This window comes from Ascidiella aspersa, chromosome 9 (assembly GCF_963924565.1).
Source record: "Ascidiella aspersa chromosome 9, kaAscAspe10.2, whole genome shotgun sequence".
NCBI classification, from domain to species: domain Eukaryota; kingdom Metazoa; phylum Chordata; class Ascidiacea; order Phlebobranchia; family Ascidiidae; genus Ascidiella; species Ascidiella aspersa.
The window spans coordinates 16,616,707-16,643,191 of NC_139455.1; the positions used below are offsets into that span (position 1 = coordinate 16,616,707).

Consider the following 26,485-nt stretch of genomic DNA (forward strand, 5'->3'; position numbering starts at 1 on the left):
TTTTTGCAAATCACTGGCCTATATTTTTATGCCAAACATATCCAAATATCTAGCGCAAACACAGGCAACGGAATAACAATATCCAAACTTGATCAAAAGTATTGATTTGCTGCAAATCTGATGTCATATATCTTCTTTATTTGTAAAAATTGAACAACGATATAGGTAAAATTAAATAGGCCTATAGCCTACTTCACAGAGGCCGATGAGACCATTTCACTTTACCCTTTTAGCTGTAGCCTATATAGAAAATATTTTTATCGCAATAAATAGCTAAAGTATGATTATTTATTATGGCAAAAAATGAAGCTACAACAGGGGTCCACAAAAGTAATTTCGGGGATACAATTGCTTTGCATGCGCAAGATCAAAACAAATAGTCGTATAAAGTAAATTACCCACATGCGTAGTTTGGTTAGAAAAATACTTTATATTTAGTGCTACTCAAAACAAAGCTACATGACATTACAACGTCTAGCACGTAATAACGAGTTAACAAAGCCAATTAACAAAACCCTTGGGCCTAGATCTACCCTTCCAAATTATCTAGTTCCGTTAGGGGGCACAGCTATACTCATAGGGTTGTCATTTAGCTCATTCACTCACAATACGTGATTGGAAAATATCCCACTGTGGCTTTACAGCCTTATCGGTTTTGAATTTGGTAAAGAACAAGCGTACGCCGGACTAGGGTAGTTTTATTCGAGTACCTATAGAACTTTAGCAACAAACCGACTCTGTCGAATACGTAAAAAAATAGTATTGTTGGAAGCCTGAAAACACCTCACGTCAGTTATCTGTACCATGTGCGCCGAACAGGTGCAGAGTTGCTCAAACCAGGGCTGCGGAGTCGGAGTCGGACTCGGGACTCAAGTGAGACCTTGTAAAACTACCCGATTCCCTAGCCCGACATGCACATGCGCAGTAACAAATTTTAAAATTGATATGGCCGCCAATAGGAAATTGTAAAGGTGGAATAGCATATGGTGGAATATTTTCCAACCATGTATTGTGAGTGAATGAATTACACGAACCCCCTATAAGTGGATTGCTGAATATCCACGTTATTTTAGTTACGTAGATTGGTGAAATACAAGCTGTAGAGGCTCGGGACTAGACAAAATCGCACATTTGACCGGAGTCGGACTTGGGTTTATTTTTTTCGCCGGAGTCGGACTCAGCTTATTTTTAACCGACTCCGCAGCCCTGGCTCAAACGTGTAAACTTTAAAGATAATGGAAGATCTCTTGCAATAAAACTAATCTCTATTTATTTATCATTGTCTGATAGGCCTACTGCAATATATGGTGCCCGCCGGTATACTAAAATCTTTGCGCTTAGTAGGCCTAGCTCAGTGGTTTTCAACCTTTTAAGATTCGTGGCCCCCTTTGAAAGGCTCTCGACCCTCGTGGCCCCCCTGCTTAAAAAATACCAAGCATTGTGTTTAACGTAGCCTATTTACTTATTTTACTTCTTCACGTTAATAACAAATACAGCCATTAATCAACGAATAAATGCACTTACTTTTAAAAATTGTACAAATAAGGCATTTTAATTTAAATTAACAGTCATTACAAATCTTGTTCTTCGACGCCACCTGGTTATTTTTTATATTCGGCTCTGTTTTGTAGTGTGCCAAGCGATGTCACTACATTCGTCGAGATGTTTGGCCTAAAAATGACCTTGTATATTTGAACAACCCTGTAGCGTACTTTATGCGTTTTACGATGGAATGTTTCTTTTGCAACTGAACGCCCGAAACCGTTGCACCTGGCATTGCACACTATTTTGGTGCTCGCCTAGCATTTTTCTGACACTTGATGATTAGGCAAGGGTCGGCAAGTAATAATTGGCCGTCCGAAAAAACGCTGACACCACACTGCATGGCTACTGGCATAAAGCAGTAATACAGTAATTGTTTCGCCACAACGACAGGCCTTTAACCAAACTTGCCAGTCGCGAACGACCAATAAGACGTAACTTTCCGCGATAAAACGAATAAAAATGATCTAATATTCCACTTTAAACATCCCTACTGACAAGTCAAAGCGCGTGTTAGAAAAATGGGTTACATAACGTTGCAAGAAAGGTTTACAGTCATAATAAAAACACAAAATTAAGTTAACTGGTAATTTTTAAAAATAGTGACACTTTGGTTTTCAATGTCTAGCTAGAGAGTTATGCCCGCGGCACCCCAATGACCGCTCCGTGGAGAAACCCTGGCCTAGCTTTCAAGCTAAGCACACAATTAAAGTAGATATTTCAATTTGAAAATATATCAACTTGAAACACTTCGATTTCACTCCAGGTAATTTGCTTGAATACAGTGAAGTAAACCTATAAAAACAGTAAATTAGGTTCACTTGTATAATTTCAACACTATATTTTGCTGCATAGTAATGTTGTTTACCCTGCCCTTTGAGTAACTGTTTAGTGCGTATATTCACTTTTCGAAATATCGAATAGATATTTATAATATTGAGCGGTCTTCTTTGCGCGAGAAGCGATGTGTTTGGTAAAAAAAGTTTTTTAATGTATATAACATTGACCTGGTCTAAAAATGTCTGAGAGGCCAATAAATCACGGGATACTGAACAAAATAAATGTTTCTGTATTTGCCGACTCTTCATAGTGCTTGTCCATCGAGCATTTAGGCTATATTTAAATTAATGCATAAAAAAATTTCTTTGATTTCTGCAAAACATTTGCTGAAGTAAGGTACACCTTAATTAAGGGATTCCGTTTTACATTAGTTTGGCAACACTCGAAACCCCTAAAACTCGTTGTATTACACCAAGTTGGGAATCTAGGCCGTCAAAACTCTATGACTAAACTTTCTGAATCAACACCAGCCGACGAATACAAACGTTTAACCATAAATTGTACATAAAATAGGTTCAGGTGAATTTACGTGGAAAGCAAAAGCCGTAAGAACGTGTCAGAAAAGGCAGGGAGTATTTACAATTCACGGAAAGTTATAGTCTCATCAGAAATGTAAAAAGGCTAACGAAGAGAGTTACTATTTAAAATTATTAAAATTATACAATCAAAAGTTGAATTTAAGCGTTTGACGAAGGAATAAGCCCCATAAACTTGTATAAAGTTATATTTTAAAATAAAAGAACTTCATTAAAATACTTAAAATACAATAATTTCGAAAGGTTGCCAGTTTATAGTTAATTTTTTCACGCATTTGCACTCAAAATACGAAACGGCTCTCATAAATTTTCGTATACAAAAAAGATAACCAAATTAACAATATCTAATGACACAAAAATGTCACCAATAGTCAGCAACAGTCGCCAGAACCGAACAGTAAATCTGTTCGCACAGCGTTATAGGTTGTAACACCGCAAACGCTTGTTGAATTGATATTACAAAACGAACAATAAACTTCGAAAAACGGGATAACGCGCAAAATCATGCTAAAATGTTCTGGCAGTTGTCAAGTGTGTGTTTCTTCGGTCACATACCGTTGTCTATGGTCTACTCCGAACCTTAGAAAACAGCGATAAACTAGCTTAGCCATCTTTGAAAATAACAACTGCTTAAAAGTCGCTATCGTCATCATCAGAAAATGTGTACTTGGCTCTCGGCTTTTGGCGCCCAGTGGCAGCCCGGGGCTTAACTGGGGTATCAAAATCAACGTCCTCGCCGCTGTAATCGCCTCCGTCGCTTCCGGCATCACCGTCGCTTCCGGCATCACTTACGTCGCTTTTATCGCTTTCGTCGCTGTTCCACGACATCTTTTTGGCCGGTTTCTTTGGTGCCGCTTTGGGTGCCTGCAGCGACCGTAAATTGTTTATTAAGAGCAAGGCTATTATTGCTAACAACGACGTGTGAATTATATTAGGTAACAGGAGTTAAACTATACAAAGGTTAACCTAACATTTTTACAACACAACTATACTTACAGGGACAGCCTTCTTTTTAGCTGGGGCCTTTTTGCTGCCCGCCGTCACCTTCGCTACTTCTACAAAAAACATCCACATAAAGATTTGAACTAAAACCATTTTTTCCCCTTTGAGTAAATAAGACAAAGTGCAGTTAAATAGCTAAAAAGTTGCCGTCAGGTGCTTTTATTTAACATGAAATATACAGGTTTACGTTTTTTCGCTTATTGTTTTATTTATTTAATAGAATTAGCGACGAACAGTAATTCTTACTTTTTGGTGGCGCTAGTCCATCGCTGTCACTTGCCACGCTGCCTTTCACCTTCTTGCGTTTTGTATTAGCAGTGGTTTTCTAAAAGATAAAAGAGTGATAAACTTTGCGTTTGTCGTAAAATAGACGCGGCGGTGAAAAAGGTTTGAACGAGCATTGCAGTACCAGAGCGCCCTTGTGGTCCTTATATTCAAAGATATATACAAGACTTATATAAGCTATTGCTGCCAGGCATAATATCAGCAAAATGACATTTGCCAGAAGAGCTCTACAAACCTGATATACAAGACTTATCAAAAAAAGTTTGTAGGTATTTAAAGATCTAAAATTGGATCGCTCGACGATTTTTTAATATCGGTTGTAATTGTAATACATACAGTATAAATTCTATTTGAGCAAGGTAAGTTCGTCCGGACGACCTTATTTTCATAGGATCGATCGCCGAACCGAACAGATATACTTGTTGAAATATTATGTGTGACGTTACGAGGTACTAGACCTCCTTGTCACAAGTGACGTAGTTAATTGGACATGATTGCCCCGCCGTAGTAGGCAACCCGATAAAGGGCGAAGCCCTGGCCAAATTTTCTGCTATATAGCGCCCTCTAACGCTGACCGATAAAAGTCAACTTCTTCCTAATGAATATACATCGCTATCCGCAACGTAAAACATACCCAACCATGGTGTATTACTATACGAGAACCATTTATATGCATGTATTGTGTCATGAACCGATTACTGTGGAGGATTTTCTCGACTTTATGTCCGACCTATATCCTATGGATGAACTACTAGGATGCCGAACGATTAACAAAAAACGCCAAATTTTTTAAATTACCTCGTCCACGCAAAAATTTAAACAAAAGTTATCCGACGATTTCAAAGACCGCACCTATTTTAAATTCAAAGGACAACGTATGACAGTTTTTGCCCAGGATCCTCACCAACCATGGGAACTCATCACTCTACATCCTGTTCCTTGTGAATGGGAGAATATAGAAATCATGGAATGGATTGAAGAATTCAAAATGGAAAATATAAAACAAACGGAAAGATGTACGCACCCAAAATACTCTAATATACGCAATGCCTTCGTAAGAATTTACCTTGAAAAAGCAAATCGTCACAACATCCCAAAAGAAATCACATTACAAGGTCAGAAAATTACAATCCTACCATCTTGGGAACAGGAATCCACTCTAAACTGCTAGAAGTGCAACAAACCAGGTCATTGGGCAACAGCATGTCCTAATGCAAAAAATACAGAAAACCAACACAGGAAGCTAAACAACAAGGACTTTCCACCCTTAACAATCTCCCAAAAGAATACTGAAAATACCCCCTCCAACACCACAGCACAAGTCAATAAATCTGCAACAGAAACAACTAAAGGAAGGGAGGTCCCACCCTCCACTTCACACCAAATACAGGAAAAAGAACCACACCGGAACAATCATCACAAGACAGAAACCGCACAAGCCGACAACCAAAAGATACGCCGGAGAGAACTGAATCCACCAAAAGACAGCATGTAAGTCCACAGAAAAGTGAGAAAAATTTACAAGACCCCACACTGAAGCCAAAACCCAGGCACCACAAACCTAGAAAAGATGGAAAACAAAGGACCGACGACAAACCAGACTAGCCCTGGTGAAAATTGTGAGGGAGAAATCGTACAGCACGATACTGCTCCTTCTTCTTTTTCACCAGCCCTTAACCGTAATCATAATCGATGTAATCGTAACCGGTAACCGTGTAATTCGGTATTTACCCGTTTCGCTGTAACTTTCATTTTATCCGTTGTAACTTCTGTTCTTAAACAATAAAAAAAATAAAAATAAAATAAATGTCATGGTCAACACAATTAAAAAAACATTTTTGCGGGTGGTTCGATTTTACTAGGCCGAGCTCATGGGCCCTTATGGATTAGGCGAGAAGAAGCCTTGTCGTCGTTTCATGTTTGAGCAAAGCCCCGACTCAGTTAGACAAGGGTCGACAATCGGAAACAAAAAGTCACGCGAACAAAGTTTAATGTTAGGTTACCACCCCGGGCTAATAAGCCGAATGATTTTTACAGCATATAAATGTCATTCGTGTACCTTCGGCACTGATGTGTTTCCCATAACCATGTCCCAATCGCCGTTTGTAACTGGAGCCTCGATCGGAACAGGTGCTTCGTTCTCCGAGGGATTTCTGAAACACACAAAAAAACAAAGTTTTGTTATTACAGTTCTTGAATCAGGTATGAAATTCGTTTTTGCATTAATATTTACCACCCAAAAATGGCACATCTCGATATGTGTATTTGTATTTTGTTATTATTAACAAACTTACTCGCTGGCTTGGCGGCTGCTTTCATCATCAGAAATATTTAGTTGGTTGGATTTCGGCTTGGATTCTGAAAGAAAAATACAGTTATGATTGGTTTGTGACAACAAAATAGGATTACACAATTAATTTTTCATTAAAATTAAACTACAAACACAATTTATAAACTGTTGATATTGCAAATCAGTCAAACAACAGGCACGCCCAAGACCAGTTGTTCTCAAAATTCTTAGCTTGTAGAAAATCGCGGGACACCTTCTATAAAACAAAACTGCTAAAACTCTCCTAACGCGACAAGGCAATACAATTTAGTCAACCAATGAACAGTGAGTTTTTTAAATGCAGCACAAATGCATACAAACATCTTGTTTTTAAAAATTACGAAACGTTCCGGGTTACAATAAGCATCTATCAAGGCATCCTAAACGACGGTTTCGACTTAACAAATAGTTTTAGCTCTATACTCACTCAGAGGCTTGGAAAGAAAATCGTCGCTGTCGGATCCGTCGTCCACCAACGCGTCGCTGTTTTCGGACGCGTCCGATCCGGAGCTTGAGTCCCACGGATTCTTCTTTACGGCTGGCTTAGGTTTAAAGCTGAGCGTTGACTGCTTGGTTTTCGCTGTCGCCTTTTTTTCTTTTTCAGCTGCGAACGACGCGTATGTTTTTCGTGGTTAATAAAGCGCAGTCGGTACAAACTGTTTGAACGAATTTGCATGACAGACTTTTTAATTAAATAACAGCCTCTGATAAATAAAACATTAATTGGGGAACCCCGGTATTTGCTTTTTTACGTATTTTCTTGTCTAAATCACAAAATAAAATTCAAGTCTCAAGGCATGCCTGCTTGATATATTTCTAACTTATTTTGACCGTAGTCGTAAAGTTCGTAGTATACACTATTAAGCGTCCGGTTTAGGAAAAAATCTTAGTGCAAATCCTAATAATATTTGTCAATTGGTTTATTTGTTATTAGGCCTCTTACAGCAAAGAGTTTTTAAAACCTTGCGGGCAGCGCTTTTATAAAATGGGCGATGTATTCGAAATATAATGTGAAATATAAACTAAGGATTACATTTTCTTAGGGTGGATCACTTAGTTTTGATAAAAACAAAGTAACAATATTCAAGTGAATATATTTTGGAGTAAGTAAATTCGATTTGAATTTATTTACTTTATTGAAGCTTTAAAAGGTTCAAGAATCACTAATCTAGGCGGTGGCTACTTTTACGGGATTTTGGTCAGTGAGTAATGCGTCAAACTCAAACTTACCAGATTTGTGTATTCTGCTCAGAAGCGATGGAGGGGCATCGCCGTCCATTTCGTCTAAGTAGAAAACAAGTTTACAAATAAATTTTGAAATACCTTTATTTATTACACTAGAATTTCCAATGGTAAAGCGTCGATGGAATGATTATAGCAAAGGTACAAAGATATTGGTAAAAATTTTGTACGTTAGAATATGGCCAGGTAAAATTAATATTTTCCTTCCGGATTCACGAATCACAGCTATTAACTAAACTCGTGCATCCGCATGCGCAAAAAACATCTGAAATAAACAAAAGATACAAACCTTCAGGTTCTTTCTTTATCTCGGCTTCCTTGAAGTAAGAATCAAGTTTTTTCACAGTCGGGTCTTCTTCCTTCTTTATCTGTGATATAAAGTATCAATCCTGATAAAAAATCGTAATCGGGTTTATAATAACAGCAGAACAGCAAAATGACAACTTTTATTTACTCAGCATAGTTTTGACTGCAAAATTCTACAGTTTTTGCGATTTTACAACTGAAAGTCTGCGTCTTTAACCATATAAGAAAGTGTTCTCATTAAATATCCAACGGAACGATACAAACGTCATAATGTTTAATTTATGGAAAACGTCTTTCCATCTGGTTATCTTGTCAGCGAAACCGAAAAAATAATTTATATATATATATATATATATATATATATATTTAAACCCAACAATATTTTAAACCAGTGATTCCCAACCCTTTTCAGTTCGCGACCCACTTTTAATGCAAGTTTTATTGCGCGACCAACAGTAAGATATGGTCAAATTGTTAGGCAATAATTGAAAATGCAACTAATTGGAAATAGGTTTTACAGTTCCATAAAACCTCCATCTTTAGTACTGACGTTCGTACTGAAATAGTTAATGCGGAAAAACGCATCCCATTGTTACGTAGTTGTTAAATTGTTGCATAAATGTTACGTAATGATATTGCAATAATTTCCCGATCTAATAGAAAACTGTAACATTTGCAAATGCTTCGTGACCCACCTGAAATAAATAAATAGATTCGCTACCTACCAATGAGTCGCGACTCACTGGTTGGGAAGCAGTGATTTAAACAATCCAAGTATACTGACCTAGCAAAGTACACTGAACAAGGAAAAAATATATATTTAGGTCTATAAAAATACCCCTCACTAATAGAAAAAATTAATGTTGAGTGCGAACCTTTTTGGACTTGCCGCCACCGGGTACCTTCTTAAGCGCAGGGTCAATGACTGGCACGACCCTGATGCCATGAGGAGAGGGCTTCGTCTCGGTAAGCTGCTTCAGTTTTGCCTTCTGCCTTCCCTTGCCCAGCATTGCTGCTTTCTTCTTGCCGGCCTGTTGCGCCTGGTCGCTCAGCATCATGTCCTCGCGTTCCTTCTGTTCCACTTTCTGCGCGCAAATTATGGGGGATTTTAGGTTTTATTTTATGCGCTTTCGGTCGCATTCGCCTCTGTTGGTCAGGTTGTTTAAAGCTAACTTTGAGATGTTAACCTTGTAAGCGTGCCGGGTAGATTTTAAAGTTAAGAGGGCGCGTTTTTAAACAAGCAAACTTTCTCAAGAAAATACTCGATTTGACCTTATTTCTGTTGTTTCTTGTGTCATGTTTAAATGTTGGAAATTAATTGAAAAACAAATTCTAATAATCCTTTTTTAACTTGTTGCGCCGGGTTAACTAATTTAGTATAAAGGAAAAATAGTGTTTTACTGAAAAGAAATACTATATATGCGCTCTTTATGGTCGGAAAAGTAATTACAGCTGGCATAAACGAAGTATATGATAATTATGATATAAACAAATAGTTCTGTTTAAAAATTTCCAGTATCATTTTTTGCTTTAGATAATATTAGTTCAGGTCCGAGCAGAAATTTAAATAACTTACATCGAGTTCTTCCATGAACTTATCCAGGTCATCCTTCCAGAGATCTTTAGGAGTCTTTTTCTTGAGGTCCTCCAGCTCGGACAGCTTTGCGTCCCTCTGGTGGCAGAAATGTTTGGTTAGAAAAACGTCCATTTCGACCGATTGGTCCGTCAAACACTAACTGATTTTCATCATTAATTAAAACTTCAAACACAAGTCGAATCTTTTGGGGCGCTTTGATATCTTAAAATAGTGATTCCCGATAAATTATTTGTATTACTAATCAATAGGCATGCACGCAAGCTTTCTAGACTTAAATACGCACTATCCATTCCAAATTAATAATATTGAGACATTTACATACAGTTTGCCGTGTGTTAGAGGCGATTGTAAAATTGCTCTATTGTTGTTCTGTTAAAAGTGTTTCACGAAATATCTAAGACTTCTTTAGTGTGTCGCAAGCTAAAAACGTTTGGGAACCACTATCTTAAATCAAGCAATTCTAACAGTAATGAAAAATAATTACCCAGATTGGCAAAAAAATTAAGAGCAAACAACACTATTCTAGATGCGGCGATAATAGACTTTTTCGCGTGTCAATTGCCAAAATATTTTAACCAAAAATTGTCGCGGACAATTTGAAAAGTATCTGACCCCACAAAAACAATAAAACACGTTTGACAGCAAATATACCGACCTGTTTGAGAATGTCGTCTTTTCGCTCCTTGGACAAACTCCACAGAGGCATGTTGAGGATGTAGTTGAAGTCCGGACCTTTGTTGCTCTCTTCCACCTCTCCTTCGCTTTCCTCTTCATCTTTTTCTTCTTCGACGGCCTAAAGAAAAATATTTTCTCCACTAAGGAAATCGAGACATGAATGGCAGGAAAAGACCGTATCTTTTAGATCGGTGCTTCCCAACCAGTGGGTTGCGATCCATTGGTGGGTTGCAAAGCTATTTCAGGTGGGTCGCGAAGCATTTCTAAATGTTACTACTTTCTACTAGATTTACTACATCATTATTATTACGTAACATTTATGCTAAAATGTAACCAAAACGTAACAATTAGATGTGTTTGGTGGCAACTATTTCAGTACGGACGCCAGTAGTGAAGATGAAGGGGTTTTATGTAACTTTATTCGTTTGGTCATCTCATTGTTGGTCGTACAATAAAACTAGCATTAAAAGTGGGTCGCGAACTGAAAAAGGTTGGGAAGCACTGCTTTAGACAATGCTTCTACTCGTGCAAAACGGCGTTATGTTACGTTGATATTAAAACAAATAGATTACATTTCCTTGAGGACAAAACGGTCACCTTCTGAACAGACTGTTTCCAAGCTTTGACCGGATCCGAGTCGTACTTATTATCGACCAGCAACTTGATCAAGACCTTCTTGGCCTTGTTGACTAAAATCGGGAGAAAAATAAGCAACAGAAGTTTTTTTTTTAAATAAACCATGTTAAAAGAAATAGAAAATACGTTACCACAAGATTTGTAGGTGAAGTACCACACGCAACCAAACACACCAAAAGAAACCACGAAGACTAACCGAACTAATTAATAATGTTATACAAAAATGTTACTATTTGCAATTTGAGCATTTTAGGCATAGTTTTTGTTATTATAGAATTTTGAAAGTGAGTTTATTGAAATTCATTAACAACCGCTTTATTGGAATTCAAAAGTATAAGGGCTATGGGTTCCAGTCAAACGGCTTTACGTACCGGCGAAAAGCCGTTTCCGCAACAGCGCGTCGGTAAACGCAACAACGAAGCGGCAACAAGATACTCACAGATGGAAATCTTTCCTTCGATCTTCTCCAGGATAAAGCGCGCTTGGTTGCTGAGTTTCTTGGATTCGGCGGTGAGAAGGCCGATCACGAAGTCCTTGCGCTTGACGTAGAGCCTAAGCCTCAGGTTGAAGAACTCGCGCATAACTTCGCCGGCGTTGTTGAACTTGCGTAAGCAGCCGAACTCGTCAAACACCACCTGGAAGCGTAAAGTGGTTCAATGACTTTGGGTGGATTGGGGTCGAGGGCAGTTTGTTAAGTCGCTAATTAGTAATTTTAGCATGTGGATTTAATTCATCAGGGGCAGATTTGTCGAATAGAGTTTATTCATCAGACCAGTGGTTTTCAACTGGGACGGTGCCATTTTTTTTTAAATTTAAAGCAATTTAAATTCTTTCCTGATACATTTTATTGTGTTCGATACCTGATACATTTTATTGTGTTCGATAAAAGTGCAAAAAATTATAAAGATTTTTTTAACTGTGTTGCACAGTTAATGTGCTGTTTCAATCTTGTTTATTGTAACGTTACAGTTAACCATGTAGCAAAAACCGAGCAATTGTGACACGAACTATTTATAATTTCTGTAGGGCGTCGCAAGCCAAAACAGGTTGCGAAACACTGAAATAGATTATTGTTTGGCTGAATGTTAGAGAGGCAGCGTTGCAGCTACTTTAAAGGCTAAGAAAGAAAATCATTCCAATTTTCGGGTGAATTAAATTGATTAAAGCTATTCGCTAGGATAAATGCCTAGGTTTTGAGTTTTGTTTTAAATGCGAAGAAAACGTAGTTTTACTTACATGAAGTGACTAGTGTTATTGATTTCACTTTCAGTTTGCTCGTTTTAAAGCGCCTGAACCTCGCTTCAAGATACACTGCTGCGTTTTTTTGTAAACTTTATTTGTCGTTGTTTATTTACCAAAACCGCTTAATATGTCTTTTAAATCCAAATCTACTGAGGCGAAGATTTAGCAATGACTAGATTCAGCAAAGGTCCTACTGCTTTTCATTTGAAACTATAAAAACTTGAAACGTGCCTAAATAAACATAAACAAGCAGCAGTACAAACCAGGGTATTGGTGAAAGTAAGTGTGGTCTGAAGTGAGAAATGCTTATGGAGGCCTCTTCGCTCAGCGTCCTTCAGTTTTTCCGCCGACATCTTGACGACGAACTTCACGCTGGTGTCGGTGTTGTATTCCTTGTATTCTGTAATCTGCTGCGGGATCTTGTCGGTGCCCATCGCCATCGCCTCGAGGACGGTCTCTTTGTAGGGCTGCGCGTGGAAAACAGTATAGGGTGGAGTTTTTTGACGCAAAAAATGACGTTCGGTACTGTTCGAAAAACAGTTTGTGCTAAACTTGACATGCGATATTGTTATCGTCTTTAGGTTTGCCGTCAATTAAACGCTGAAGTAAGTCTGAAGTTTATCTATATACTCAATTGTAGTACACTTACAGTATTGTTGATCATTGTCTATTTTTGGAAATAGTTTTTTGACTACAACCTTTTTGTTTTCGTGGATTTGTTCTTACCCTTTTCAGTTTTGAATGCTATCGAGTGTGGTGGAAATTTCTGGAGGCCGTAAAAGGGAAACCAATGCTATCCGACTAAATACGTGCTTCTTCGTCAAGCGTAATCGTTACGTTACGTCATAAACACAAGTGATTCACTACAGTAAATGCCATTAACCATCGATCTCTTGCTTGTTTTTTCCTAAATATTTTCCTTCCGCGACATAAAAAGCACTTTAGTATATAATTTGCAGAGTAATACGTATTTGTAATAATTTGAAATACAACAAAAACCGCAGACCACGATTCCCATAAACCCAGAGAAATTAACGCTGTACAAATTGTACAAAAACTTGGGTTTTTATTTTTTGTTAAGTGAACGAATCGCAACATCTGTTTGCCTCATGCTAATAAATACTAAATACCATTTTAAATCTTGTATAAAACGCCTTAGTTTTACCTGCGTCCATGTCCTGATCGGCAATTCGGTGATCTCGAGACTTTGGTCGTCCAATATCGAGACCTCGCCGTTTACCACGAAGCGATTTCCTTCGGAATCTAGCGCCTGAATGTCGCCTTTGAAGTTCTTGTAGCTCGGAATCTGGCAAGCGAATTACAAAGTTATAAAAGTACATTTTAGCATTACTATTTAAAAGTGCTTGGCGTTTAATTAATGTTGAAATATTACTTACAGTTCACAACAAGTGATACGGACTCGATTTTCGGACCTAAAAAATTTGAACTAACAAAATTAAATATATGCACTAGGCGACAAAAATACAGACTATTTCTCACAAGAGAGTACTTGCAGTTTTACCGATGCTTATCCGGAAACAATGCAAATATATAATTTAGAAGACGAAATGGGTCAGACAGTATGAATACAAAAAAGTTACATTCGCAAATTGCTTCACGATTCAGGTATGTCATCACTCCCATACATGTCACAGTTGCCACACATTTATGAACTAAATTAAAACTTTTGAAAGAAAAATTACAGGTTTTAAAAGCCCAAAATTGAATCACTCCATAGGTTTAACAAAATTATTAAGAAAACAAAAACAGTACTGTATAAATGAAAAGCCCACCGCAATAAGATATAGCTTAAAAACTTTCTAACGATATAGTTTAAATTTCCAACAAATACAAAGACTATTCAAATAAATACAAATATTCGAAGACTTTATGTTAAAACTACATGTAAAAATTAGGCGACAAATAAACTACGAACATAATTTTGCCAACGACAGAATACAGTATAACTTAATCGTGTTTTAAACGGTTAGGATTTGTACATCATTCGATGCATCAAGTTTAAAAGCCTAACCCACCATTTCCAGGGGTTCTTCGCCACGCATCATCCTGCGGCAGTTCTCGACGATTTCCCTGACGTCATGGTTTGGTACCTTGGATGACCAACCGGTCCCAATGCCGTCCGACCCGTTCACCAGGATCATAGGAATGATGGGACAGTACCTGGGGTAAAAATAAAAATGCAAAAAGATATATTGATTTCAAACATTTCACTTGATATACCTTCATCTCACTTAAGTTGACGTTTGTGTACGAGCTTTTTAAAGCGGTATCTTATAAATCAGACGATTATTATCAAACAAAATAGAAAACATTTACATTTTTTTAAAAACAGTAGTTTCAAAAAAGATATGCAGCTTTTAACTACAAAATTAACGACCTAAAACTATAAATAATGTGACGATTCAGAAGGCTCGACATTTAACAAACACATTTATATTTTTTTTAAATATCAAAGACTTGATTAAGCACTGCACTCACCAGCTCGGCTCGACTTTTTGGTTGTCGTCGTACAGCCACGTTAGCAGATTGTCGTCAACAGTTGGGAAGAGCAGGCGAGTCAACGGACTGTAAGCAAACGTGGCACACATGACGTATTTATGTGATAAAATACAATCTAGTGTGATTAAAACCATCGGACCCGGTAGGCAAGCAACAAGTCAGTGGATTTTTTCGCGTAGGAGTATTTGTTAACACCTTACAACTCCCTGAAGCATTCTTACATAATGTATCTACAGGTGTGATCTACCACTTGAGCCAAGCCCATTGCCCACATAAGTATAAATGCTTCAATGCTCCGTCATCTAAGTTGCAAACTAGATCACCTCAAAGAAATTGGACTTTTGCAAACAGCATGAACCAGATAACAGTGCTTGGTGGATTCCAAGCCGGCTCCACCTCTCAGTCTGTGTATAGCTTAGCTGGCAAAACAAGTTTGTGATACGGCCAGGACGTATGTTCAAACCTTAACGCCGGCCCATTTTTCAGCCTTGCGATTCTTTCACGTAAGGCCTGACCTATAAAAACCCGGTAACTCTGCGGCGGCTGCAGCGTCATACCTAAGCATGGTGAAGATGTAACGGGGCGAGGCGGCGTCCTTGCCTCCGTGTAACCTGGTGCCGAACTGTCCGATTGGCTGCAGCAGATTCAGGTTGTTGGAGCCCACGTAGTTTTGCGCCATGTTCACGATTGTGGAGTTGAGAGAAGTCTGGGTACAACAACCTTATATGTAGGACTAATCGGGTATTTTTTTGATGCTAATAAGGAAGTTTTATATTCTCTTAGACGGAGGCGATTTTTAAATTAGAGACGAATATTTTCTTCTTAGTGCAAACTACTATAGATGTCTACTTAGTGTTTCCCGGTGTCTTATTTAAAAGGATTTAAAGGTAAGTAATTTAAATTTAAAGTTGTTTTTTTAATTCTATCCCTGAACCCCCGAAGCGCGCGTGGCTACGAGACAAGCAATATCATTGTTATACCTCTCCGTGGTGGTAGGCCGATAGTTCTGCAACCGAACCAGCCAACTGCGCCACTTTGATTTCCCGTTTGTCGTTTCGTCGCAAACAGGTGTACAAGACTTTGCGCTGGCCTGCTTTCAAACCTAAAAGACGAACACTGGATTTCAACTCGGATTACAAAGCAAGTAGGCTATGTTTAGTTAGAAATATAAAGACGCTTTTTGTATACGATATAGCTCGTCTTTATCCTAGTCTCAGTATGTTATTTCTCTTAACAAAAAAACAAAAAATGTTCACAAAGTCGGGTCAGACAGTATGAATACTTAAAGGCTCATTTGCCACGAATGGCTTCCTTGTTTTCGTTCTGTAATCACTCCCGAGTTGATCATTATCAAAACAAAATTGTCTAATTTACGTCGGGTAACAAACTTCACAGCAGACTTTTAAAAACATAATTTTTGCAATCTTTTGGACAATGCAAAGTTTCAAAAGTTAACAGGAAAACTCTGAATGTGTGCCACTTTTCAGGCGTAAATAATACTTGAGGCGTATCTGTCGTTGACATATCACAGTGCCCTACAGGTTTTACGCCTGGAATTATCGCTCGAGACCTATTTTTTAAGATCACTCTTTCGATTTTAACGAGCTCTGTTGTACACGGCTCTAATTAAAAGGACGGGCGCCCTTAACTCACAAAACAAATAAACTAATTCCGCTCCATGTAGGGTGTCAAATACTTATATAACTTCTCCTACCGTCCACCATGGAAGGAATAGAGCGCTCCAAGTCGGCACAGGAGAACATCACCAGCTCCTTGTTGACAAAATCCGTGTAGGAGAGGTGCCTCGTGGAGGCGGAGTAGAGGTCGGATCCGGGCTCCGGACGTTCATCTTCCCTGCATCTTCTCCGCTCCGCCATGTAGTTGGAGAGCCACTCCTTACGGTCGTCGGCGCGCTTCTTGTTGAACGCCTGACAACAAAATACTTGGTGTGAAGCAAGGAATAATGTCGTTATTGCTTTAATGATTATTTTTTAGTGTATGTATGTGTGCGCGAGTGTTCGTACGATCTTGTTGGTGTTTGAGCGTATGTGTTTGTAGAGGTGTGCTACAGTGTGGTGTACTATTTCATATCATTTGGTCAGAAATAAGAAATGTTTCATTTTAGGGTAGACTAGAAATCAGTGGTTATGTTATGTTTAAACGATAAGTGTACAGTACACTCTTTGTAATCTCTTAGCTTGTGCGCCGATGTTTCTACCTTTCAGTTTTAAATAGAGAAAATTTGCTTGAAACAATTGCAGATTGTCTACAGGAAAAAATTAAGCAAATCCGGGTCAGACAGTATGAATACTCAAAGGCACATTTGCCGCAAGTGGCTTCTCTAATTTACTCTGTCATCACACCCAAACCGGCAAAATAAGTTGTATGTGCGCAAAAAAAATCATTTGTAACAGTGTTACAATTGAATAGTGTTGCAAAATCAACAGCAAGGGCAACATTCATCCAACTGTTGTCCTTTTAGCTAAACAGCTCACCATGTCGATGCAGCCATCGTCATCAGGACCAGAGTACTTGAACCTTACGCGATGACGCGCCATGTCGGCAAAGTAAGATTTCGCCTCTTTTGAGGTCGACGTTCCCAAACCTGAAACAAAAGTGAGCGTTTTTTTAGATTTAGGCAAAACATGTAATCACGCTGAGTGATCTATTAGTCTATGTCAGGACAAGGCTTTAAATATATGATTTTTGATGTCAGGGCAAAACTAGCTTTTGACAAAATATTGTCAATGACAAGTCTGCACGATTATAAATATTATACAATTTATTGGCTTTTTGGTAGACGTGAGCTAAAAAATATTATCCCGAACATGGTTATATTATAATATATTGATGGATAATTTTACTTAAATTTATCTATTTAAAAATAACGGTAAAGCTAACGTACTTGTCTAAAAGGGAGAATTGAGAAAATACCTTTGTAATACTTTACTCGCCAGGATTTCGAGTTGTCGGTTGAATCCTGCCATTCCTCGAACTCGGGAATGGTGTAAAACGCAAGAACCTGAGTTCCCTTCGAAACCTTTACAATGGGCGTGATGAACTCCTCCAAAAGCCTGATTAAACATGTAATGTAATAATTATTATAGGCAATTGCATGACGCGTAATTTTTAAGGACCGGTCTTTAGAGTTTAATTTTTTGCGGAAAACAAGCGGGTATAAAAACTGATCAATAAATAACTTCAATTTGCAATCAGCAATTAGTTGTCACCTTCTCTGTAGCATGTTCGGCCAGTTGCTGTGAATAAAGTTTATCAAAAGTCCTTTGATGTGGGATCCATCGTGGTCCTGGTTTTAAAAAGAAGCAGCTTTAAAGAACAACCCGAATACTAACTCTAAATAACTTGGGGGTAGGGCTGTATAGTCACTATAGATACTGCAGCCATTTAAGGGTTTAAAACGTAACATAATAATGTAGATCATCTAATATTTGTAAAAGCTTTTCTGCTTTTGTTTCGGTCTATGTAATGTACCTAAAACCCAAATTCTGGCAATGGCAAAACAACTTTATTTTTTTTTTAAACATTTAGATCGAGGCTAAATTTATATTAAGACATAAAAATACGTCATATTTTTTTTCTATATTGTAGTTACCTTTTTCTTTAATAAGATAAATTTTTCAAGTGGAAAATACAGTACGATGAACATAAATATGGGTCAGACAGTATGAATACTTAAAGCCACATTTGCCACAAATGGCTTCATTGAGTAGGTCTGTCATCACTCCCAATTATGTAGTTTATGCAGTAACTGGACATTCTTTTAAACAAACCTGATCTGTCATTATCATGAGCTTTCCATATCTCAGGGTCTTCAGTTCGTCATCCGAGTCATATTTTTTCCCGTACTTAAGGCCCATGATCTTGATAATGTTGTTAATTTCAGCATTTGCCATGATCTACAAACATTGTCAATTGAAGATAACGTCAGAGAGGTTTAGCAGCTCACAATAGGGACTTCTTAATACTGTTGTAACAGCAGCGCCAAAACCAAAACATTGAAGCGAGCGCAACACATTTGAAAATAAATAAATATTAGGGTTCCTGCAAGCATTACACAGCTTTAAGATATGAAGAACTGGTAAAACATGGAAACAAAACATGTGACGGGGTATTTAAAATCCCGTTTTGACGTGTTTGATTGGCGAACGAAAACGAATGCGTTGACAAGGGCGATTTCTTTATGACTTGGCCAAACAGTCAAAAATTACAGGTGAGGTCAAAAACTATTTCGAGTCAAAATCATTTACAAAAACGAAAGAAACCTGATTTTTAAAAGATTGTTTTTTAAATTTAGCTTTTAATTACATTTAACAATATTTTAACTGTATTACACTTTTAATAGCGCAACATAAGGCATACGCAAGCCAACAGGGTTAACACGGAGTCCTGGTTTGTAACGTGATTAAGCTCAAACGATTTTGCTTCAGATGTGTTGAACAGTATTTGCTGTAACTTTTTTCGGTGGTGGTTTGATGTTAGGGCCCTTCTCTCAACTCTTTTTGTTTGCCATTTTTAGCAGCTATTTACTCAACATTTTTTTAACTATTTGATTTGAATTTAATAGTCGTCCGTAAATCTTAAAAAAACGACTGACTGACGAACGACTCTAATTCGCTAATGTAGAACATATTTTAGGTTAAAAAATATTCGTCCAACTGATGACAAATAGTGTAGCGACTAGCGATCAACAATAATTTGAGATATTGTTCAGCTTGTTTGTGCATTCATTTATTTCAGGTTGGAATAGGTTTACCTGAGAGTGTGACGCATCCCTCACGTTGAGCAGTTTACCCCGAAGGGGGAATACCCCGTACTTGTCGCGCCCTACCACAGAGAGGCCCGAAACGGCCAGGGTCTTGGCCGAGTCCCCCTCGGTCAGGATTAGGGTGCAGTCCATCGAGTTGCGAGTCCCCGCGTCATTCGCGTCATCCAGTTTCGGTACACCTTTGACAACACATAAGAATATTAGGTACAACACGTAAGAATATTATTAACAAGATTTTATTAGATATATACAATTTACCAATAACGTAGAAATATCTGAATCAGTGTATGAATACATAAAACTCAGTAGCCGACAAATGTGGCTTCATTAATTATTTGTGTCATCATTTCCAGATATTATCTAGAACAGTTAAATATTGTGAAACACAAACCTTTAAGCTTGTTTGATTTTCCGGCCGACTTTTTTTGCAGTTGACTCTGCGCTTTAAACTTAACCCAGTTCATAATGTTGTCGACAATTCCACTGGAGGATGCCTGACAAGTTGTTATTGAATTAGTACAACGTGAAGTCGTATGTACAACAAATATTGCAGGGAAACGACATTGTAAGTTCAATGCCGAGCATGTTCTATGAAGTACAACCTTTCACAATCTTGTCTACACATTCCTATGCATTTTTAAAAATCCGATTCAAGTTAACTTAAAGTTCAAAAATGTAAAACCTGACAAATTTTCAGTTGGAGTTACACAACAAAACAAAAAGGTGGAGTAATAACACCAATTATCCAATAAATATTAGTTAAAATATTAGAACAGTGTCATAAAATGTTTTATTGTAAAATACAAGACAAACCGTTTTGAGAAACTTTTCGCTAAGCGAACAAGTGGAACCAAACTTCTTCGATTGCAAAGTCATGTTTTCTTTGGTTTGTGAGTCGAAAGTTGGGTTTTCAATCAGACAGTTGACAAACACCCAACAGTGATTCTTGATCTAAAACCGCAATTAAAAAGAAAAAATGTGTGAATGCAAAGTAATAGGTTTAACTTGGAAAAGCCTAATCAACAATTCAAGACTAGAGGTAGGTATATATTGTTTTTAGCAATCTTTTAAAACTGCATTAAAAAAATGATTTACAAAGCGGGTGTTTACTACATCTTTAATTCAGTGAACGTGGGTATGGATATAGCAAATCGTTGACTTTTCATTTACCCCTTCTAATCCAGTTCATAATTAAGGCTTTATAAAAAGATATAAGATATTCACACCTGAAAAGGCTTGACTTCAACACCGCCTTTATTCTTCCTCTTAATAACCTCAACCAGTTTCTTAGTGGCCTATATAAACAAAGTAAATTTTTAACAGTATTTGTTCTTAGTAAAATTTTAATTCCTAATAAAACAACTGTACCTGGTCCATAACATAGTCAACATGCCGCCCGCCTTTGGTTGTTGCGATGCTGTTAACAAAAGACATTTGCTGGAAGCCTTTGTCTGAAGGGGCCAAGCAAATCTATAAGAGAATAAAGTCAAAGATAAATCAGTTTACACCATACAACAAAAGTGACCACATTTGTGATCTTCAATTCACAAAACGTTTAGCATCAAGTTGATCTGTTTAGTTTAGCGAGTAGACAAAATATTAATGCTAAATCAAAAATATAATTAATAACATGAAGTAACATACTGTGTTGTAAAGAAATCATTTAAAAAAAGTGAAGTCCCGGACAAGTAATTCTCAACAATTAAATAGTGAAGTCAATGTCAAAGTCTCCACTTAACCAAAAAATAAGTCCAAAAACAAGTTAGTGGTATATTGCAACTTGCAAGTCATATTACGCAAGACAAGTCATTTAAAACAAATGAAGTAAGTGCATGAAAGTCAAGTACAAATTAGTACAACACTGTTGACAGCATCATAGTAAAAGGGAATAGTTGGCAAAATGTAAATACCTCCCATCTTGGGTTAACTTTCTCATGGATAACTTGCAGAGCTTCCCCAGTTTCTGACTTCACATCTTTTGTGTAAAGTGTGACATAATCCTTAAAAGTTTTCACCTGAAACATAAATATTTTTAACTAGAATAATCATTCTCTGAAATTCAGCTAGCTAATGCTATTAAAACCCACTGTTAGGTATATTTATATGTTCGACAGACCTGTTTTTAGATTTATTTATCCATGCATACAAAAACAGCTGTACACTTTAAACATAATGTGATCACTGACCTCCTAAAAATTGACAAATGTTTTAGGATCTATATTAGGGCACAATCGATAAATCTTAGTAATGAACTTTGTAAAATGATACTTTAGTGAACATGTCTGTACAGTGCACACGTATGTACAAACAAAAAGTACACAAAGCGCAGTGTGACAGAATTTAAGGGGCAATTATAATTTAATCAGTCACATAGTATGTCCAGCAAGGTAATTATGTTGCTTCAGGTTCATACAGACATGCCCTCATTTTTTAATTAGGCTTTGCTGATAATGCTAACTGGTGAAAAGTTGCCTTACCCCTTTCATTCAGTTGAAACAGCATATATTTGAAAATCTTTGTACAGTGGACATGACATGTCTTTGTACAATGGACATTTCATTTTGAGCCGATTAGTCTGTTACACCCCTGCCTAAAGCGCTTGGTTCAAGGTTGTCCTTGTACTAAAATTATGTTGAATTGAAACCAAGTTTAAAGGAAACAAACTAGTTTTTCTATATAATTACAACATTGAGTAACAATTTCACTTAATCATGATGGTTTAATTGAAATAAATAACATAAATAATAAATTCCCCTACACCCCGCTTACCTGTTTAACAACAAATGGAATAGGGGGAAACAAGTCAACAACAGTTAATCTGTTTCTAATTATTAAGCGATAAAAAAATGGTCTTTTCAAAAGTAAAGTGCCGGGACCAAAATACATTAGAAGTGATCATAAATTTTAACATTGAGCAAAAAAGTGTTTAAAAAATGGAGAGATTTACATGTACTAAACTTACTGCAAGTTTTTCTCCATTTAGGTAAACTTTAACACCCATGCTAGTTCCAGCTAGATCATAAGCTCTTCGAGATAAAAGTGCAACTGTGTCCTTGTCGAGAGACTCCATATGAAACTTACCTAAGTCAGGCTAAATAAAGCAAACAAATTTGTTAAAACACATAAAAGATGTAAAAAATGTAAATAAAATGAAGGGTTAAAACATAAATTTAAAATCTCTTTAAATAAAATAAAACCTTATCTGACACTACAATCATATTTTTATCTTGTAAAGGGCTCTTGTGGCTGTTTTTCTCAATACAGTTGCGTTGCTCATTATATTAGGTTTTAGTTTATTGCGATAAGTAACTTTCCAAAAGGTACTTAACGTGCATAAAAAAAAATGATTCAAAATAAGTTGCAACACTATAAAAGGAAAGTAAGCAAGTTACAAAGTTCATTAGTTTGAAGTTATCTTTTATTTTCTTGTAGATGAATTTTAACTTACAGAAAATGTAACACAGGTAAAATCACTTGAGCTGCTGGCCGAGATCTTTCGTTCATGCTTCTTTGACATGTTTCCTGACCAGGTCTGCAAAGGAAGTTTGTAAAGTATTTACAACAGTCATATTAACCTGTAATTACTACGGAAAATATTTTTACTTGGCAAAAGTCTGTGTGTGCCCGTTATATAAAAAAATGTTTTACAAACTAACAGCTCTTTCTACTTTCAGTGGTGATTTGTAATTATCCCATTTTTTATTTTGATAATATACTTAGTTTTGGTAATGTTTTGCCATTTCTTTTGAACTGTTGACCATGATATTACAAAATCAATGCATTTTGTTATTTAGTATTTTATTAGATGTTTGTCTTTTTAATATAAATGCCACAAATAACAGCAAAGCATTTTATTTGGCATACATAGGAAAAACAGCTGATTTGCATTCTACCAGTTGTCAGAAAGCACCAAAAACAAGTGACTGTTGACACCAAGACACAAATGCAGTGTTTTTTAAATTAAAAATTAAACCAACCTGCTTAAACCTCTTTTTGTACTCCTTACATGATGTCTCCACAGTAAACTTGGAGCTAAAGATATTGCACAATTTTGCACCATATCCATTTCGTCCACCTACCAAAAACATGTAAATTGTGCTATTTTTTTCAAGTGAGACATGTTCAAGTAACACATAAAAAAAGAGTGAAATATAGAAACCAAAATTAATATGAGATAAAAGTTGCTTTAAGCCCATCCTTAGAATCCACACAGTGCAAAGAAAGATAAATAAAAGTTAAAAGCATAAACTTGTATACAGGAAGCGATTGTATCTTTTTTGTATTAAGGTAGGTCAGAGATATTAAATGTTTTTATAATAACTTGTGAAACTGTCAGTAGAACACACATTATGTAAAATGCAAACCTGTGACTTTTTTTTCATCGTCATTATAGTTGCTAGAGGTGAGAAGGTGACCGAAAATCATTTCGGGTACATACATTTTTTCATCTTTGTGTTCGACAATGGGAATACCTTTGCCATCATTCCAAACCGCAATGCGATTTTTATCCCTGAATATAAAAAAGGTAAATGAATAAATTTAATAAGGTTTTAATTGCAGAAAACTCAGGATCGTGTTTAATTCAACGATTCCCTCTAAACATAGAAACACCAAGTCTTGTTTATACTTGTTACGAATACATTTTGCATATACAAGTTTTACTTTAACATAAAAAAGATAATACTTCAATGACTATGAAAGGTAGTAAAATATTAAAAAAGTTGTCTAAAATACTTACGGGTCAATGTCGATCTTTATAGTGCTCATGTTTTTGTCTCTTTGCTTGTTGTCAGCAGCATTAACCAGAATTTCATCAAAGATCTTGTACAGACCAGGAACGAAAGTTATTTCTCGAGAATTCATGCCCTTCCCCTCATCCCAAACCCACATAGGCTAAATACAACAAAGCATTTTAATTACAAAAATATTATTAAATATAGTTATCACTTATGTTAACCTTAGTGTTTTATTTTATTTAAACAGAGACTAGAGCACGTACATGTTGTCTCGTTTAAACATGTCTCGTTTTGTCCTTCATTTGAGACGCGCCTGTGTTAGTGTTAACATACATCTACTCTGTTGCGGTGTAAGTTAAGTTTTATATTTATTCTGTGTTAATTGTTATTAGTGTTGATAACTTTGTGTAATTCATTGGAATCAAGGAACTTAAGGTTTAGTAACCATTATTGTGTTAAGTGTTTATTGTTTGTTGACTGATAAAGACTAACTTTCAACTTACAATTTGCCATTTTATACTTTTAGTAAAAACCAAGGCAAAACAAATTTCAAGAAAATAACAATTTATGCAAAGCTTCAATTTAGAAAAAAAAAATGTATAAGGCAAAAACAAATTTTCCTGTAAAATCAATATTTAAATAACCATTCATAAACTCTACCTGTGTGACAGGTTCTACAGACCCAATGTAGGTGTCTGGTCGAAGCAAGATGTGCTCGAGCTGTGTTTTTTTCTGGTAGATTCTCTCAACAGAAAGTCTTTTCTTGTTTCCAGAATTTTTTTCTGGTGTCGTGGGTAAACCTTCAAACTCCATCTTTGACTACATAGAATTTTTTTTAAATGTCAACTAGGGTTGCAAAATTCCCGGGAATTTTCAGAGCGGAAACTTTCCATGGAAATTTTGGGAATTAACGGGAATTTTCGGAAACTTTTAAAACAATCTTAGTTTGATATTGAAACAGGAAAATAATGGCCTTATACTGTGAAAACAACACTGACCGGTCTGGGCCAAAATATCCCCAGATTACGGTAGCTAAATCTTTAAAATTTGTTGTTTTGTGAGTTACAAAGTCGTTGTACTAGTTCAGGGGTCGGCAACCTACGGCCCGTCAAAGTAATTTATCCGGCCCGCCGCCTATTTGACAAAATAGACACGAGTATATTTCACATACTTTTTGACTATTTTAACTAAGGGAGTTCCCGCTACGAGCTGATCTTCATACATCCGGTGGTTTACGTTTTGTAATGTCTTTTCAAAAGATTAAAGCTTCTTTACCGTTGCGGCGTGGAAAGCTGACGAGTGCGTCACAGACAAACAGAAAACGTATTTAAATTTTTTGTCTTTTTTTAAACATTTTATTATTTTCGGCAGCGTAATAAAAACTGGAAAGAAATACCGGTATACCAAAAAAATGTGCTCACTTGGCTCGCCAGGCCCAGACTTTTAAAAACTTAGTAAATATTGAATAAAGACTAACTAATTAAGTTATCTCGTTTCTTCAAAGTAATTTTATTACACTTTTCATTAGTAGTATGGATGAAGACGTGTGGACTCTAATTTTAACCAAACAAACGCTTTTTTTCGCGCTTTGCGCCAACACTTTACTGTCTCCTTAAATGTAATTAAATATGTCTTTAAGTTCAATAAACGATACCCGCCTGATTTACAGTTGTTCTAACATTTTAATAACACAATTCTTAGTTAACTTATTGTGCGCTCCGCAGAGATCTTTCTAGTTTGGTTTAGGCCCGCGACTAGAAAAAGGTTGCCGACCCCTGTACTAGTTGCTGCCGGATAGCATGTCCTCCTGCTCGTCTAGAAATGCTCAAGATAGGTTTTTAATATATATTTTTTTTTTGTCAACATTTTAAACAAATGTAATAGGAAAAGCAAGGTAGTGTTTAAACTTTTTAAATAACATTTTGAATTCTAATAAACTAATCTATATTGTCAATATAACGTAAACAATTTGTGAGCTATCTGGATAAAATTTAAAATATAAATTAAGCTTGTTTATATACCTTTTGATGCGTTCCAACAAATGAGGAAAATAAAACGAAGGAATTGCTTTGGCCGAACAGGCAAGGCAAGTAACTGGCTTGTGTCAGCAAAAATGACTTGTTTAAATTATGCTGTGGACATCTTAATATACCTCTTGTAAGCATACAAATTAAATCCAAGTCAAATTTCACGTCAATTACTGTAAAAATC

General features: G+C 36.6%; 1 protein-coding gene across 1 annotated transcript; it reads right to left on the minus strand.

The window, feature by feature from the left end:
- Positions 1–3,315: 3,315 nt before the first annotated feature.
- Positions 3,316–26,479, minus strand: LOC146133272 (DNA topoisomerase 2-alpha-like). The gene is made up of 37 exons (XM_083397445.1): positions 26,296–26,479; positions 24,935–25,093; positions 24,277–24,431; positions 23,903–24,048; positions 23,516–23,613; positions 22,987–23,070; positions 22,501–22,629; positions 21,449–21,553; positions 20,907–21,008; positions 20,765–20,833; positions 20,352–20,489; positions 19,930–20,032; positions 19,527–19,717; positions 18,544–18,669; positions 17,983–18,059; positions 17,687–17,826; positions 17,248–17,357; positions 16,467–16,680; positions 15,733–15,854; positions 15,310–15,458; positions 14,732–14,818; positions 14,269–14,413; positions 13,398–13,538; positions 12,496–12,699; positions 11,430–11,625; positions 10,952–11,043; positions 10,335–10,472; positions 9,659–9,754; positions 8,958–9,167; positions 8,066–8,144; positions 7,765–7,818; positions 6,962–7,138; positions 6,500–6,563; positions 6,265–6,358; positions 4,167–4,245; positions 3,915–3,973; positions 3,316–3,782 (listed from the first exon to the last, which is right to left on the minus strand). Exons 1-37 carry the CDS (start codon positions 26,437–26,439, stop codon positions 3,549–3,551), a joined length of 4,710 nt encoding a protein of 1,569 aa, XP_083253571.1. The 5' UTR covers positions 26,440–26,479; the 3' UTR covers positions 3,316–3,548.
- Positions 26,480–26,485: the final 6 nt, after the last annotated feature.